The sequence below is a fragment of the Syngnathus scovelli genome, chromosome 19, assembly GCF_024217435.2.
Source record: "Syngnathus scovelli strain Florida chromosome 19, RoL_Ssco_1.2, whole genome shotgun sequence".
Lineage (NCBI taxonomy): Eukaryota > Metazoa > Chordata > Actinopteri > Syngnathiformes > Syngnathidae > Syngnathus > Syngnathus scovelli.
Genome location: NC_090865.1, coordinates 3,781,944 through 3,800,291, shown reverse-complemented (window position 1 = coordinate 3,800,291; position 18,348 = coordinate 3,781,944). Strand labels below are relative to the sequence as shown.

Here is an 18,348-nt window from a genome sequence, read left to right as displayed (position 1 = left end):
ATACAGCTACCTATTCAAAAATGAATTGTTCGGCAGCATTAGCATAATCAGAGACGGCACCCGGTTCCTATTCAGGCGCCATCAGACCTCCTGAGTAAATAACATTATAATCTGTCAAGCACATTTCGCAACATTTTTTAATAATCATTCTTGTTATTCTTTTAAAGCAGTTAATTAAATTGCGTATTTATAGGGCTCATTTCTGCTTTGCCCACCATCTGTCTGATTTTCCCCTCCTACTTCAACCATATGTTGTTTTCTGAAGCTATTAAAGGATATAGTCGAACCCTCCTATAGTAAGCGTGGCCACCGCAGTCCAGTTGACGGGTCCCAGAGTTGAGGCATGCCGGGATACCTCCCCCAAGCACCTTCTCAGGCATAATGAAGCACAAAGCGTTCGGCTTCATGATCCCTTCTAGCTGATGGATATTGTGTGCTGATGCGTACACAAGTCCGTCATCAGATGAGCTTCTCTTTTTGCAAAGATAGCCAGCTGGCTCCACGCCACCCAGGCATATTTATCTGTGCATCCCGGACTCAAAATAAATTCCAGGTCCCGCCGATGCTTTTTAGCCGGTAAAACTATTAACGCATATCAGAAGTGTGTCTGTTGTGAAAAGATAAGGGGAACACAATGAGGACGACTGAAAAGTCAACCTGCTTTCATCCTAAATAATTAATAAAGTCCAGGATGGAGGGAGACCACCAGATTCGGCAGAACATTTGCTTTGCAGTGCTGCCACCCTTTGGCTGATAGTGACAGTAATAAAAGATCTTCATAAAATAGCTTGACTTGAATTCTAACCGGATAGAAATAATTTTATTTGAAATAAAATCAAAGGACGGGGTCCCATTAGAATTAGTTTTACATTTATTGTTACACATTTTATAGGACCAACGTGTGTTGCTTTAAATAACACTGCTAGCGGTGTGCTTATTGAATTAAGGCACCAACTATAAAAAGCAAAGAGTAGAACCTTTAAAGTCAAATGCCCCCCCATAAATTTTTCAAATTTAAGTTCAGATGAAATTTCAGGAAAATATTTAAAAAAATAAAATGTTGGTTTGAAAGCAGCAAACAATAGCTTGGGGATAAGACTGTCTTCTAAGTTACAAAAGGATCGGAAGAGACTTTTAAATGTTCATATCCACCTTTCCTCTTATCTACTCGCCCACGCCGGAGTTGTGCTTTTGCGCGACGCCGTAAGGCACGTGGGCGGCGACGGTGCCCATCTCGGCCGCGCCCTCCACGTGAAACATCTGATCGTCAAAATAGATGTGAGGTCTGATCTTCTCCAGCATGGGGCCCTTGGGCGCCCCAGCCAGGAACAAGGCCTCGTCGATCTCCAGCCCCCAGGCCCTGAGGGTCTTCAAGGCTCGGATGCCGGAGCTGGCAGCGCTCCTGGCTGTCACTAAGAAGGTCCGGATCGGGCAGTCCAGGCGCTGGCCTTTAGCGTAAAACTTCTTCTGGAGCTTCCCTAGCGCCTCCAAGAAACCTTTTAGTGGACCCTTTTAGGGAAGACGAGAACAATCACAGTCATGTAATCATTTTCACTTAAAAAGCACTTACATGATCCAGCAACGTGTCTTCATTTGCACGCTCGTGTTCGAAGAACTTGTCCAGCCCGTGGGCCTTAAAAATGCGCTCGGACTCGTCGGAGAAGAGAACGGCGTCTCCGTCAAAAGCTACCCTCAGCTGGGTCTCGGACACTTCTGTCCGCTTGTCCGTCGTGAACATGGTCGCCGCGGCGATACCTGATAATAAATCGGAATGTCAAAATTGTATTTCAAGTCTTACTTTAACGATTGGCGCTCACCTTCAGTCAGCGCCTCCCTGACCTTTTCTGCGTTGGCTGACAGGTAGAGGTTGGTCTGCCAGGCTTTGAGGTACCCGATCGGACTGCTTCCGCCAGTCATGCAAAAGCGTTCAATGAAAAGATCTGGGGAAGAAAAAAAAAACATCAAACGAGACAGTTTGGACATCTCTCAAGTTTCCGATGTGAACGCAGCACAATAAACAATTCTTAATCGTGGTGGCCCATGGCTGACCCTCTCCGCGGGAGGTTTGTTCAACATCAACATATTTCCCCGTAACATCAGAGAGGCCTCGTTTGGTCTGGAAGCTCAGAGGTCTGGAACGATTCGAGAGCCACCATCGAGATCTAACGGCGTTCTCATCCGGGCGGCTACTTTCCAACGTGTTTTTGTTTTGCCGACCCGCGGGTTAACCTTGGATCCCGCGAGACATGTTTTTGATCCCAAATCAGCGTGCGGCCTGAAGGATCTGATATCGTTCGAGGCAAACAGGAAGTGGTTCGCGACAAAGAGGACATTTGCGTGGGAATGATCCTGAAAAAGTCAGCTGTTGATACAGTCTTGTTTACGTCAGCTTTAACATCCTGACTCGGCAGAAATGCGTCGACTTACTGTGATGGTTGATTGTATTGATGAGACGGATCCCTACGTGAGCGTGGTTGTACGTCACCAGCACGATGTCAAAAAGTTCTTCGCTTTGCGGATACAACTCGCGTAGACGAGCGTTTACCGTTTCCAGAGCCTGTTGACGAAAAGACGGTGATGCATTTCAGATTTTTTTTTGCGTGATACTTGAAATCATTTTCAACCTTGACAAAAGGGAAAGCAGGTCCAGGGGCGAAGGGTTCGTTCTCGTGTTCGATTTGGTATCTCAGGTACTCCTCCACGCCGTGCTGCTCGAAAACTTTCTCCTCCAGTTCGGTTCGGAACAGAACCCGTGTGGATACGGCGATGGTCACGGCGTTCTCAGGTTTAGGCTGCAGCCAGAAAATGAAAAACAAGATCGAATTAAATGTTAGTTATAGTTCATGGAAGGAATTGGGAAGGATTCTGGGATGGGACCTACAGTTGTAGAAAAGTGTCATTAGCCAAAATATTTGGATATGGTTGCCATGCTACATTAGCACATGCTAGTTTTTATTTTTGCAGACTTCTGTGGCCGTGTGTGTTTGTGTGGCGCCGACATTCAAAGGTGATTGGCTGCATTCCGACCGGGGCAATGTGGCATTTGGGTTGCTAGCGCTAGTCATTCTATATCTGTTCGCCATTATTTGTGTTTACAGTAAGGACAGGGTTGTTGTGCAAAGCTCGGCTCTCGTTTGTTATTTAACAACATTCCCAAAATTTATTTACAACCCCTCCCACACACACACATTTATACTGTATAATACACCCCTTCCAAAAACATGCATATGTCAGATTATAAAAACAAAATTTCATATATGCAGGGGTGGGAGAAAATATTTACAGATCGTTTTCAAAGAGTATCAATATGATTTTTCTTCATGTGCTGCCAACTCTGCGTGTCTGAATGGCCGTAAAACGACGATTATTTATCACGCTCTGCGCAAGTCAGCTTGTAAAAAGTTACCCAAACAGTCATGACTGCGGGAAAAATAATATTTTTCACACCTTTCACTGCCACGACTGTAAATGTTGTTTACCTTCCTTACTGAGACACTTTTATTTTTTGTACTCTTGTGGTTAGTTTAGTTGGGAAGGTGTGTGTGAACTCATGCAGCCATCGCAGAGAAGGTTAAAATGAGGAACGAGCAGGAACGTTCAGTCATCCGTGTGTCATACTCACAAAGAACACGCCTCCTTCCACCTTGCGGGCTCGTCTGCCTGTCACCTTCAGGACAATGACATTTTTCAGCACACATAAATGCAAACGGAAAGAAGCCATTGTGGGTTTGGTTTGGAGAAGAATTTGCAGATAACATACGTCAAATTTATAGTTTTAGATTTACCAACTAGATCAGGGTTACAAGTTTGGCCCGCGCTCCACAGTTTGACCCCCGCGCCGTAATTTTCCTCTTCCGGATGTTTGGGACATTCGAATTGTGCCTAAATTAGCCGAGTCAGTTTACGCTATGAATAACATGTCATGCTGTTGGGGGGGGGGGGGGGGGGGGGGTCTTTGCGAGTGATCCGATACCGTCGGCGTTAACTGCCTGCCCTCTGCCAGTCGGACCGCGCGGCATGCCTTGATCACATGACCCCCTCCCTCGGTAGACGCCGTGATCATCAACACCTACACATAGTCTCCAAACTCCTGACTCATCTTTTTTTTGCACACACGGGGATGTCGCTTCCATAGAAACAATAGGGGGAAGTCTGAAGGAGTTCCCAGGTCACCCTCTCAAGGGGCCGCAAAGCGTTCACAGTGGGAATAACTCAAGCGTGAGCACAATCTGACGCTGTTGAGCGGGATATTTATAGGTGAGTAAAAGGCCACGGATGACGTGACGTGTTGCAGTAGATATGAAAACGAGGGAGGGAAGGAGGGTGAAGTTCACTTGGAGCTCTGTGATGATAATCTGTGTGCTGTGGAAGGAAGATTAAATGCAGCAGACACACAAATAATATGCATTAAGACAGATTTGAAATGTCATGATACAAACGTGCGTCCGCTATGGAAAGTCGGGAGTGACAAACTACTTGAAGCGAGCACACTGTGCCTCTTCTGGCACCCTCAGCTACTATTCTGGTCAGACTTTATGATCCTTCCTATACCCTCCATCAATTGCTGGCATTAGTGGTGATGCAAAAAGTTGCCCGGACTTACTTGTTTCGGTTTGGCGGTGAGTCCAAGGTGATCCTCTTGGAGCTCATCCGTCTCTTTCCAGGATTCTCTCTTCTCTCCATTGGAAGAGGTGCAAATTTGGAGCTCCTTCACCTTCACGGGGTCCACGCTCATCTTCACCATAGAGAATGTGAGTACCCCCTAAGGTGCCCTCTCTAAGTGGACTATTAGAACCTCAAAACAATGGAACCCGGCGTCCTGTATGGACCATTTAGTAGGACTCCCTTGTTAGGTGCATTGCTGATCTTGCACCTGCCCATGTGACACGAGCAAAGATCCCGAGGAAATCAAAAAAAATGCTCAGCTAACCCTCCCGCACATCATAGTAACCTTGGGGACAGAATCATGTGGAAAAGTGTATTTGTCGGGAGCTGCAGTCCATCTGCTGCTATCTCTGTTCTCCTCTGCTCACTTACGAGCCACACCGGCCTCCCTCCCTCCCTCCCTTTTTGTCTCCCTAACGTTACCCTACTGGCGCTCTGCATCACGGCCAATCCCACGTCGTGACTCTCCCGTCAACCAATCGCCGTTCAGTCACGCTGGTGTTGACACGGGGAAATGCACGTGGTGTGCAAAGAAATATTATTTAGACAAGTGATACCCTGTGAAGTAGTCACCAACTTGGCAGGACGGTGCCCTAGTGGCTAACTTGTATGCCTCGCAGTTGGCGGTCCAATCGGATCCTGTGCCGTGGTGATGAGTGTTAGAGAAGAGTGTGCCCATGTTAAATTACCCTCAAGGTATCTGCTAATGGATAACTGCAAGGCCATTAGTGCGCATGCTGATTGTGCCACGGTATCGGGGGCACAATGGATCAACACTTCTCGAGAGGCATCTGTGGCCTGTCATGTTGAACATACGCCAGCGGTCCAGGGTGCACCCCGACTCGCTTTAATGTCAAACTGAGTGTTCTAGAAAATGCATGAATGCATAGCTCATCTTAATCTTTCCAATTGGAATGGGCTCAAAGTTTGGGCTCCTCATGTGGCACCACTGCATGTCGTATACTCTGCCATGACCTCTGCTATTTCCAGACTGTCCTCTCTCGCTCTCTTACTCTGTTTTTTTTTTTTTTTTTTCCGTCTGCAGCACAGCCCCAGTGCACAAATGTGATGTTTTAGCCGAAACGTGATCCAGCGAGGCTCACCATAGATTCGTATTGATCTGTGGAAAGGGGATGAAAAATCACAGGCTGAATAGTTTCACAGAGTGGCATTGCGCAACCACCAAAGTCAGAAACAATTTGACCTTACAATATCATTTCCAACTGAATTGAAAATAATCAATTATAAATATTTTTATAATTGCTATTTCTCATCATTATTTATTGCAATATTCACTTAATATAGTATATTATTTTTATGATGTGCACACTTGCTCCCATGGTGAAGCTCGTGTGTTGGGCTCAGCACGGTTGCCGTGGTAACGGCTGGGAGGTGACGTCACTGCAGCAAGGTGACATCATCGCGGGATGGTGACTCATGACAGTATGCGGCTCTGCACTTGCGCTAAACACAAGAGGAGGAGGCGAGAAGAGCTTTTCGACATCCACGTGTTTTAATCCATGTAACAAAAATAATTACGGCACTTTTTTTTTGGTTTCTAATCAAAACAAAACCAGGAAGCATCTGACAAGACAAGTCGACATTTGCAAAAGAGAAATACAAAGCATTTGTGGTGATGTGAGTGATGGTTCGTGTCATTTTCAGCTCCAAGCAAAACAAATCCATCTTTGGCACTTCAATATTAAATTTTCAACCAGAGGCTCCACACAAGTGATGAGAAATTGCAATTTGTTTTGGGGAGGAAATTGATTTTTTTTTTCCCCTCTTCGGTCTAAAGTGGTCCTTGTATCAGAAAATGATTGTAGAGGGCCCATTTTGTCGGATTATTTATCGAATCAGTGGAAATAAAAAGGACAAAAACAAATTAGTGCACCTCTTCTACGCGGATTTATTGCAATAGCTCACGTCTTAGCATGATAACCAAAATTTGACGCCATCCAATGCACACATGGGCCACATTTTTTTTTTGTTTACTGTGCACAAAATAATTGCCACGTATGAGTGTTAGTTTTCTGGTACAACTAAAACAAAGGGACAGTGTAATATTTTGGCCTGCCATTCTGCTTCCATCCACTAGGTGGCGCTGTGACACATAACATCTACATCCCCTCACTGTCCACAATGTCATATGTTCAGACCAAACTTTTTTTTGAAGTGAATTTTTCTGTGTGTGTTCCAAAGCGAATGAAATCACACACACGCGTGACCTCAAACACACACATGCACACACACACAAGAACACAAACGCAAGAGCAATACTTGCAATACACACGTTTGTAAAACTAGACCGAGACGTCCTTGTAACTCAAATGATTCTAATACAAAAATATGTGAACGCCTGAAAAGGTCTCAACACACACACATGCGCACACACACCCACACACAAACTGTAGCTGCGTCATCGTTATGAAAGTAGTTCTAAGCTACAAATACATTTACATATTACATTGGTTTATGATCATAAATACCATTGTGTGTACATATATAATGTACATATACATTTTATAATAATTACAATATCAAACACAGGAGCTTTGAGGAGATGGAGGAGGATGCGCAGCAATCTAATTCCTAGCACATTCAAGGGATTGTTAGAAAGTCGGACATTTCAAATTGCAAAATGTCCGACAGCTAATTCAAGCTGGTGATTTTAATGTCGTCAGTTAGCGTAGCATTTTAGCTCAGGTTTAGATTTCACATTGGCAACCACATCACAGGCTTCCCTTTTCAACCTTTTGCTATTTTCCCCCCACATTGATTTCTCACTTTTTTTTTTTCTTTCTTTCTAGATCAGAGCGGAGTTCAACACAGTTCCTCTACCTGTGCCATAAATCAAAGAGCTTCCCCTGTGACATTTCGGGGGAGAAAGACGGAGACAAAGCGAGCGGGGACAGGACGGCGGCGGGAGCGAAACGCCGGCTGCACATTAAATCTCCGAGGAACATTTGACCTTTCCAGGTAATAGTCACCCTCGTTAGTCATGCAATTGTTGTCACTTCTTGTGCAGTCCAAAATTTGTGATTTTGAATAGCAACATAATACAAAATTTACATTTCTTGTATGGAAATAATCCTGACTTTTCTCGTCAGATGCTTTCGAACAAGTCGCGCGTAATCACCCTTGATGCTGTTTATAACCATGACATCAGTGTAATGGACTTTTAATTAAGTTTTGCTTTAAGCCCAGATGTCATGTTGTACAGTAATCCATTTAAAAATGTTCTTACACGTGGGAGAGGATTTGACCGATGACGCCCAAACACACCAGCGACGCATTAATGTATAAATCCGTCATATTTCCGACATCGAATCGCTCGGGAATCTTTTTTTTGATTGTTTTCTAAATATCCCTTGATTCATAGTGATGAATTGAATACCACCGCCGCAATTTCTCTAGATTCCCTCCCTCCCTCCCTCCATCTCCTCCCCTTTCCTCTTTTCCCGACTCCACGCAATCGGCGTCTACTTCTGCATGTCGCACTGCAGCAGTAAGACGATGGAGGGGTCCGACTTGGCCGCCTCTTTGAACTCCTCCAGGGAGATTTCGTCGTTTTGGTCCTTGTCCATCTTGGAGAAGATCTTGTCGACGCGCTGCTGCGGGGTCAGGCCGTCTTCGTTCATGCGCATCATGATCACCGTGCCCACCATCTTATAAATGGCCTACAGATGGTGAAAAAAATTAAAATTAAAATTAAAATTAAAATTAAAATTAAAATTAAAATTAAAATTAAAATTAAAATTAAATGATTAAATAAATAAATAAATAAATAAATAAATAAATAAATAAATAAATAAATAAATATTTAGTGCCATATATATTCCATGACCCTCTGATGTCTTCACCCACCTCAATAATCTCGAGCATCTCCACACGGGTGATCTTGCCATCGCCATCCAGGTCGTACATGTTGAAGGCCCAGTTCAGCTTCTGCTCAAAGCTGCCCCTGGAGGTGATGGACAGGGCGCAGATGAACTCCCTGAAGTCGATAGTCCCGTCGCCGTTCTTATCGAACGTCCGGAAAGCGTGCTGGGCGAACTTGGAGGCATCGCCGTATGGAAAAAACTACAAAAACATGTTCTGGCTCAGTCCATCATATTTATAGAAACAAAGTACAAGTTCACCTTCTGGCAACATGTTGCTAATTAACTCTCCGTAACCTGCTTGACCAAAACCTGAGTTGACGACCGTGCTGACCTTGACATAGAGCTGTTGGAACTCCTCCAGGTTGAGGATGCCAGAGGGGCAATCCTTGAGGAAGCCTTTATACCACTGCTTAAGCTCAGCCTCGTTGAATTCCGTGTTCTTGGTCAGGTCGTCCAGGACCTCAGGGGCTAGCTTGCTGTTGTGTTTCCCCATGACGCTTCACCTCTTTAGCGAACAAGGACAACGAGACAGACATTTTATTACAGCACATCACAAAAACCTGTCACTTGAGCAGGGGGTGTGTAGACTTTTTCTTTTAACACAATCCAATTGAAGGACGCACTGTGGGATATATTTTTTGAATCAGTATTGTTTAAGCTACTATCCCTTACTGCCAAAAAAGAACCAAAACAAATTTGTTATCACACCATGTTGCCACGACAGGGGTGTGAAAAATATAATAGATGGTCTTGATTCAACTGTGTCGTTTCATCAATGAACAGCCATTAGACCATAACGTCCGCATTTAAAAACTCTAATCCTCACGCCTGATAGTTCTCAGGGACATAAAATAGCCCATTAACCTCCCGTGGACCACTGCGGTCCCTTCATGATGCCATGCATGAGTCATAGCCCGCATCTGGCAGTATTTTTTTACGTTTCCACATTGGGACACAGCGAGCGGCCGCAAATCCATCCCCTCAAAACTGCTCATCCAGGAGCTTTGTGGCAAAAATATGACCAATGACTCATGCGGGGAGGAGAGAGAGCGAGAGGGGATCCTGCGCTAGGAGAGCCGCAAGAATGGAAAAACAATCCGCTCCGACTTAAAGACGCTTCGAAAATATGAGCGCTGTTCTAGTCAAGCCGTAAAAAGGAAGGAAAAGCTTCTTCACAAGCTAACAAACAAGGAATCCTGATACTTTAAGGCCACCTACTGAGACAGATGAGATTCTTCCCTCGGTTAGGGAGCAAATGCAGCTCGTAATAAGAGTTCCCTCTGCGTGACGCCAAGACGCTCCATTAGCCGGGCGAGGCGAAAGCCGTCAAAAAGGGAATCAAAATAAACAACGGCTCGTGACAGCATGGCAGGTGGAACCGGGAAGTTCATGCAAATTATTCCCTGGATGGTTTCGCATCTTTGCCAGTAGTGCACAGTTTGGTCGTATTAGTAAAATTTGTATTCATAATTAATGTATCAATTATAAATTTATATTGCGTTGGAAAAAAAAAATCAATTAGAGACATTAACATTTTATGTTAAGGTCAGAAGGCCCGGCTCGGCATTGATCGGAATGACGCATGACAAGCGATGGCTCAATGTGGATTCCCGCTATCGAGGGAGAAGACGATTGCGTGGGAGAGACAGCTTGTGAACAGATGACAAAGATAGACGGCGGGCGAGAAGGCAGACAGGAGCCATCCGCCGGTAATTTCTAGCAGCAGGCAGACGTGCGTCTTACTGGGTAAACCAAGGCGTGTTCGCTTTCTCGTCGCAGCTGTCAGACTGATAGTAAACACAAATCAGAGCCGCCGACAATGTGTCATCTCACGCCAGAGTTAACTTTGGATGAACGTTCCGTCAAACTCTTGTTAGGCTGATGAGACAATTGCTGGTTGTTAAGTGGAATCGTTTAATGCGCCATTAATTGCATGGAAAGCCGAGTCTGCTGAATATAAAAGTAGCGCTTTGACGCAACGAATTGCGTGTGTGTCAGTAACCATTGCACAAGTGGAAAAAGAACAATGGACTGACAAAGGAACAATCAATGGTATACAAGTCAAATACCAGATCTTGCCCTGATCAGCTGCAATTGTGTCAGTGTGTGTGTGTGTGTGTGTGTGTGTGTGTGTGTGTGTGTGTGTGTGTGTGTGTGTGTGTGTGTGTGTGTGTGTGTGTGTGATAAAGCCCTCTCTAAGTGAATGGCTGATCTTCGGGGCCGTTCAGCCGTGTGTTGCCTTGACAACTCATTGTTGCCGCCAAAAAGCAATAGAGCAAGAAATGATGGATTAGCCAATCGAGAAGGGCCCTTTCCCAACCGGGCCTGCTCCCAAGTGACTTCCAGTCTGTCTGGATTCTTTTTTTTTTATTTTTCAATCAACAGTTGCAATCACTTGATCCCACACATAATGGCTCGGTTTGATAGCTATCTGAGAAATAACGCCAACGGTAGGCCACTGAAGTGTCCGCCTGCAGGTTCTAATCAAAGCCGCAGATTCTCCACTCGGACGCCGACTCGTGTAACTAAACGAACGCGGCGCCACGTATTGCTTCTGCACTGATTAGCCCCGTGTTTATTGATACAACCCGACAATCACACCGGTGTCACCGGCACTTGACGGGAAAACAACAACGGGGAATACGCTCGAGTCCAATCAATGCGCTGGCACGAAAACAACACGAGATCTGTAATGTCGGTTGCCCGCCAACCGTGATGTCAATTGTGACCCATTTGCTTCAACCATTATTGACTGGTAATAATAAACCAAAACAAAAAACATGCACAGGAAATTATAGGATAATTGCGTCACATCTATAGAATATGAATCAATAGGATTTTCCATAATGGAGGAAGCGGCCATTGCCATGTGTTAGTCAAGTGACATCGCTCTAGGAAATGGCCGGCAGATAGCTGCGTGTGGGCGACGCACCTGCATCCAAATCTATGCAATGTGCATCCTATTTCCCAGCATGCACTTTGCCACTTGAATAAATAAACGACATACCTCAACTAGACAACTTTGAAAAATAATGGCACACACTTCCTGTGGCATCTGTAAAGCTGACATCAAAATATTCAGTCAACTATAATTTGATCTACTAGCTTAGCGCTAACATGTAATACAAAAGACCATCAACGGAAATTAGCATGGATGTTCCATCAAACTTACTGCAACTTTATTATACAGACAAAGCATAAAAAAATACAGAAGGTGCATAACTTGCCTGGATAGAAAAAAATAATAATCACATCTGTGATGTTCCACATTGGTTCACCACTTTCGCCACTTCAATTTTTTTAAGACTAATTATTGTGCACCGAGGTCATCCATTGTGTTTGTTGAGCCACTTAGCAAAATAAAGAGTTTACCCTAACGTATATTGATTCAATGGGAGACGCCTGAGCGTAATGCTCACTCTGTGGCCGTGATGCAATTAGAATAAACTGACCGGCCAATCAATGAGCAGCATACATGCAGACCTAGTTAAGACACGCGTCGATGATGCACAGCTGCCCGAAGGCCGCCGGTAATACTCTCGCTTGCGCACTCACGAGCATTAAAAGCGCAATCAGCTTGTGGAATTTTCTCCTTCATTTCAAAACCTGTCTTGCATATCACAGGTATCTTTGTTTAGTCTCGGGGGCATGAAGGGCACGCTGTCATCTGCGTGTTCCGATCAATGCAGAAGCAGAACCAGTGCGCAACCCAGCCACCACTGCGCCCCGATATCCCGTATTGAATTATTTTGTGTCCTTGAGCTATCACCTGCTTCCATCTGGTCCCTGTCGTGAGCTTTATTATGAATTATTTTTGCAGTGCTGGATGTTGCCTAGCAGTCAAAGCAAAGGGATCACTTTCCCCACACAGCATCACCTTGAATTACGAAACAGCATCTATTGACTTGAACCCCCACTTAGTAGTAGTAATAGAAATGATTAGAGTTAAAATCCCACCTACTCACCTGCTAATGATTTGGCGGGGAAGAAAAATATGCTCCTCGTAGGTGTGACAGAAGTGCGTCCTCCTGTTCTCGGTGGTCCCAAACACTTCCTGCTGTAAAACGGAGCTTTTGCCTGTGAACTCACCTCTCTGAGTGAGGAAGAGGATGATGAATGAACCGCGGCCGTCTCCCTTGCCAACACAGTCGCATCAAGCCCCCCCCTCCCTCCCCCCCTTCACCACGAACGCCGTCATTGGCCGGGATGCTCTCGGGAGGTGGTGCTCTTTTGTCTGGATGGCTGTGACTGCCTGTCAATCACAGCCCAGGTCCAGATGGGAGAGCGGGAGGGGGGGTTCATCCGACTTTAAAGATTTCTGATTTATCCTCTTTTTTAAAAAAGGCGTGTAAATATTGAAAAAAAACTTGCATGGAATATACATATATTTATGTAACATATCACGAATAAATCATCTGACCTCATAGGGTTCAATGGCTCGAGGTCAGCCGAGGCGCATCCACGGGTGTGACGGCGTCCATCACCTTTGGATGACCACTGCGGCCCACGGAGAGCGCAATCTTTGCTCGTCGTCCTTCGCTTCAAGGTGAGCATTACTCACTCTGACTGAGGTGCAGATAATCAGATAAAACCACCGGCGTGACGCTCGTGGCACCACTTTGCACTCACATAGCGTTGCAGTGCAAAAAATAAAATGACGGGAATTCAAACGTGTGACAGTGTAAACTTTCAGATTCAGGCCAAGACGATCATTCATTGACTTGACCATCCCTTCCTAACTTCTAATTAAAATATCCATAATTGAAATACCATTATGGAACTCTAATTAAACCATGCGTAATTGAAAATGGCATGAATATAGCATGGATTTTTTTTTTAATTCTATGAATATTCATGATGTAGGTATGTGTGTGTGTTCGTATGTGTGTGTATCCATCAGCAACACCGGGTTGCCATGGGAAACGGGCCATCCAATCCGCTATTATGCACTTACCCTTCTCGCTCTCATGCCCACACTCGCCAATCTCCCGTTTGAGTGTGCCCCACACACACCCACCCCTCACCTCACTAAAACTTTTCCCGGAGGACAGCAAACTAAACACTTAGAAATACTTTCCCAGACTCCCATAAGATTTTCATCACCATGGCGACGACAATAGCAAGTCAAATATTTGACAACAAAATTGTGTGATGCATTTATAACTACGAGTGATAATTGGCTGTTAATGTGACAACATTGAGTGGACGAGGATGAACCTGTTGCCCGGTAATGAAATTCAAACCACCGTCCATGCCCTGCTGTGTGTCTGACATTGTGTGTGCATGTGTGTGTGTAATTAAGTGTCATCAAGCCCATAAACTGTCTAATTGACCTTTTTTTTTTTTTTTGCTCCGCACAAAGCTCTTTTTTTCCGACACTGTGATGATAATTCCAACAAGGCTGCCACCTTCACAAAGAAATAGATAATTATTTCTATTGGCGGCTCAAGTCCTCATATCGTAGGCCCAAAAAGTCCAACCAGGCTTTTTTTTTCTTAGCTCAGAAACTCTCTACTGGCCGTAGATGAAGTTGGCAGATGTTAATGAGCCTGTCTGTAAGCAGAGCAATGGATGGAGCACCTTGGGCAATGAGCCATTTAATCATGATAGGGAGTGGGGGGGGGCACAACCATGACGATCACCTCCAATCAGACAATGATTCCGCTCCTCCGACTCCGTGTAGATTGAGGGAGAGGAGAAAGCAGTATGACAGATCCTTAATTAGTCACACTGAATGTTTAAGATTCTCATTTATCTCTTCTATTTCCAGAATCCGACCTGCACACACATAATGGGCCGCTCTGACATATTCCAAACACTTACACTACATACTTGTCTCGGGAGAGCACGATCAACCTGACCCTGTTTCCATGGTGACCAAATAACGGGTCGGTTGCCGGGCGCTAAGCCCTGGGTTGCACCCATGTTTCCTCCAAACACTTCACGAGAGAAGAGGGAGGCGCGCAAACGGGACGGAAGTAGCACTCATAGACGTCGATGCAGATTCGTGAGTGTCACTCAAGTGGGAATCGCGAGTCGATGACGGCAATTGTAAACACTGAATGTACAAATGTATTAGAAGAGGAACCATATTTGGTAACGCTACACCAGATGAGTATACAAAGGAAATAAATCAGCGATTCGTATTCTTCATCTAAGACCTGAAACGATCTGTATGCCGGCACAAAGTTTCTATTTGCGTCGAAGGAAATATATGAGAGGCGACAGAAGGTGATGTATGCTATTACGGCCTGGAAATAACTGCCGGGTTAAATTTAGACGCAGGTTGCCGGAGGCACAATGGAATAAAATAGAATGTATGAATGAGAGTCTGGCAAATTTACGGTGACAAAGATAACAGATGGCAGGTTGGGGTGCACGTCCGTACGTGTGTGTGTGTGTCTGTTGTGAGAGCGAGAGAGAATGAAAGGTAACAGGGATTTTCACTTCAAAGTGGGAAGCGCTACAGCAGATTAAAGCACACCAGGTATCAAAGAGCCTCAGGTGGTCAGGAGCACTCAGGAACCCCCCCCCCCCCCTCCCAAAAAAAAAAAACTGGACGGATGGGTAAAATAAAAATACCCCCCCAATATATTCTCTAAAGTCCACAGTTGTGGTTGCCATAGCAATAGAGCCATCCCGTAGTGTCCAGCTAGCTGTGATGATGGGTACTTTCAGATCATATCAAAAAGAGACACACACAAACATCCATGCAGTGAACACATAAATGCAGTTTGTGTTGTTTTGGTAAATACTGACATCTACAGTTTAGGTGCTAAAACTGCACCTGCCATAACTATTAGAATGGTTGCTTATCAAAAGGTCACACATCAACAAGAATTAACTCTTTTATTTCTTTGCATTTATATTTATTATGTTTCAAAACTATTAATAAGATATAAAAAAAATGTTTTGAGTGGGCTGGAAGTAGGAGTGATGAAAATAATTTTGATATTCATGACAAATACAGCGAGGTTTGTTGGCATTACAAACAAACGCTACAGATCAGCACCATGGACAGCGACAAGCAAAATGCTGCGCAATGCGGCGGTAACGCCGCTAGAGGGTGCCAATACACCGGTTCTGGCAAAAAGAATGAGAGTCTCTGACGTTTAAAGCATATTTATTTGAACATTTTGGCAGCTTGGTTCAAGGTAGTGAAAGTGTGTCAACTTGCATAGACTTATTTTGTAGTATTTCTCTAGATATACATTATAAATACTAATTTAGTGTGATGCACAGGTAAACAGTATATATTTATATTACTATTAAATATTGCAATACGTTTTGTGACAGTGTTGTGTTATTTATCACTGTTCATAAAACCATATTAAGGCATTTTTGGGGTGTCAAAGTTAGCAGTATCACCATCAAACCAAAATAACACTGTTTTACAAAAAGTTTTTAAAGTGCTGTAAAGAGGTAGTGAACATTATTGCTTAGCATGTAATACTTAATTGGCTGCATCCGTAGTTTTCTTCTTTGTGGGGGATGTGATGGAATTTATTGAGGAAGCACATCGGCCTCTTTGGTAACTGGTTGATCATCCATGCCAGCTTGTGTCATGAGCTCTGTCACGTTCTCCTCCAGACAGCTGATTTGTGTTCCCATCTCATCTAGTGACATAGTCAAGAAATCAAAGATTTCCGACTTCCTCAAACACTGTTGATATGTTCCTATAACAATCAATGGGATGTGTGCTTCATTTAAAAAGTCTAGTTGCGCCACCCAATGGACACATTGTGTATGTTAGTATCTGTATATATGGGTGTCCTTGGTATACAAGGGTTCTGGCATTTATACAAAATATATTCTTTTAGATTTTACGCAATGAATTAATTTGCGCAGCGGCGTAAAAATATAAATCCGTCGTAAATCGAGGACTGCAACGACAAAAAAAAAAAAAGTTTACTCGTGGAATTTAGCAAGGATATTTTGTACTTCCAAATGTTCTGCGATGGCCTGGAATCTCCCCTCTAGTCGCTGCATTGTTTCTTCCATCTGCAAAAAGCAATGAACATCCAATTTGCGTCCAATCTAACGACAAAAAAAAAAAAAAAAAAAAAAATGACGATCCATGACGACCACTTACCGCTTGTGTCAGTTCTTTGGCAACTTTGCACCCGGTTTCTGACATCCTTTTCGCCCACCACTCTTCGTGTAGTACAACTACACCGAGTGACCTTTTTATTTCATTTGAATGAAGGAGATTGCGCATCCATCTAGCCATCCATCGCTAGCTGCGAGCTCTCTGCAACTTTGATTCAACTTCGGCTTGCATGGTTAAAATAGAGCTGTTTCCGCCGTTTGCAGTCACCACTTCAAAATAAAAGTTAACTAGTCAGACATTGCATAATAAAACCGCTACGTGTCCAACAAACTTCCGCATTCGTCACCCAAGTGTTAACTCTATTTAATAGATAAGCCTATATAGGTGTTAAAATAATTTCTACGTGAACCTCAAACGTATTTCTTGTAGAGTTGACCAGACGTTTATCGTGGAGGTATGTTTGAAGTATTTCCGGTTCGATGTAACTTTACCTTGTGTACACTGTCCAGTCATGAGTCCATTGTTCCAATCAGGTTTGCACAAGAGAGCGATTTTTTAACCCTTTTATTTCTAGCTATGCATTCGTCTATTAAATTATTCACCACTACTATAACGTTTTTAGGTTTTATAAGAGATTACATGTGTTTTAGTGACAGATGATGCTGTTGCATAACTATAAATCTATCTTTAAGCAGTGAGTTTTTTTTTTAATCTGGATGTCATCTATTCTAAAACCCTTCAATGCACTGTAATGTGACAAATTAGTTACTGGTAAACGTTTTGTGTTAATGATTCACTAGTTCCCAACGAATTCCAATCAACGTGTTGCGTAATCGTGCAAAATTTACCACAACTAACTGGTCACTTGTAGTTGAGTTTTGCTTAATTAGAAACGCGTAGTTTTGTTATTTGTTTTGTTTCGCTTGCGATCAAGTAATACGAGTGAACTATCTTGATGAGTTAAACATCTTTGGTTGCTCAAGTGACGTAAAACATATACAGGAAGTGCCGGTTAATACTGTCAGAATCTAAATGGTACTCGGTTGATGGTAGGCTTGTCAAACTTTTGCCTCGCCAAAATTGTTTTTAGTTAAACATTTGATCTATTCGAAGCGTGACTTTAATGATGTTGGACGTTTTGACATGGCGATCAAATGCAGCCTTAGTGCAAAACTAGTCACCAGCTTCAGTCCCTTTGTCCACCATAAATAGAAGCGACAACAGTGAAACTCCTATTTTTATTGTGTTTTATTTAAATTGCTGGGATTATTTATTAGATTACATTATTTTTATTCGTAACGAGTGATCGTTTTTTTTTTTTCCGGCGTTAGCGGAGGGTGCGTCTGGATTGCTCTGATAACCAGCGTCAATTGACGCAAGTACGAATTTAGCTCCAAGTCACAATGGAAGACGAAGCGTTTGCGCAGATAGTGAGCGTATTCAACTGGCTTGTGTCGTGGGTGGCTGCCGGTGCAATGATGTTCGGCGGGGTGGTGCCCTATATCCCGCAGTACCGGGACATCCGGCGCACGCAGAACGCCGAGGGCTTCTCCACCTATGTGTGCTTAGTCCTGCTGGTGGCCAACATTCTACGAATCCTCTTCAGGTACGAATGATGGTTAGCCACTTGACCAAACTGTTAAAAAAAAATAAAAAAATAAAAATAACTCATATAAACCTTGTCAGCTGCAATGCTAGTGTCATTGCACCACATGACTCTTTTCCTGCTTCAAATGAATAAGCATGTAT

At 43.8% G+C, this 18,348-nt stretch overlaps 3 protein-coding genes across 7 annotated transcripts in view; 1 reads left to right on the top strand and 2 right to left on the bottom strand.

The window, feature by feature from the left end:
- LOC125987342 (solute carrier family 66 member 2) overlaps positions 1-18,348 on the top strand; it is a 37,606-nt gene that overhangs the window by 12,342 nt on the left and 6,916 nt on the right. For 2 of the 4 annotated variants that reach the window (XM_068649067.1, XM_068649066.1), the window contains exons 4-5: positions 7,476-7,644; positions 12,977-13,095. In XM_068649067.1, the coding sequence (XP_068505168.1) occupies positions 12,983-13,095 (113 nt within the window). In that variant the 5' untranslated portion in view covers positions 7,476-7,644; positions 12,977-12,982. Of the gene's footprint in view, positions 1-7,475; positions 7,645-12,976; positions 13,096-17,614; positions 18,206-18,348 lie in introns of those variants that run through there. The other 2 variants (XM_049751654.2, XM_049751655.1) reach the window with 2 other exon arrangements.
- nt5c1aa (5'-nucleotidase, cytosolic IAa) lies at positions 854-5,053 on the bottom strand. 2 transcript variants are annotated; one of them, XM_049751645.1, is made up of 7 exons: positions 4,604-5,052; positions 3,623-3,667; positions 2,625-2,792; positions 2,428-2,557; positions 1,818-1,940; positions 1,571-1,755; positions 854-1,509 (listed from the first exon to the last, which is right to left on the bottom strand). In XM_049751645.1, exons 1-7 carry the CDS (start codon positions 4,742-4,744, stop codon positions 1,165-1,167), a joined length of 1,137 nt encoding a protein of 378 aa, XP_049607602.1. In that variant the 5' UTR covers positions 4,745-5,052; the 3' UTR covers positions 854-1,164. The 2 variants fall into 2 exon arrangements, with proteins under 2 accessions (XP_049607602.1, XP_049607604.1); XM_049751647.2 differs by lacking the exon at positions 3,623-3,667 and having other exon boundaries at positions 4,604-5,053.
- LOC125987345 (hippocalcin-like protein 4) lies at positions 6,157-12,686 on the bottom strand. Its single transcript, XM_049751659.2, has 4 exons — positions 12,515-12,686; positions 8,881-9,054; positions 8,533-8,748; positions 6,157-8,345 (listed from the first exon to the last, which is right to left on the bottom strand). Exons 2-4 carry the CDS (start codon positions 9,040-9,042, stop codon positions 8,148-8,150), a joined length of 576 nt encoding a protein of 191 aa, XP_049607616.1. The 5' UTR covers positions 9,043-9,054; positions 12,515-12,686; the 3' UTR covers positions 6,157-8,147.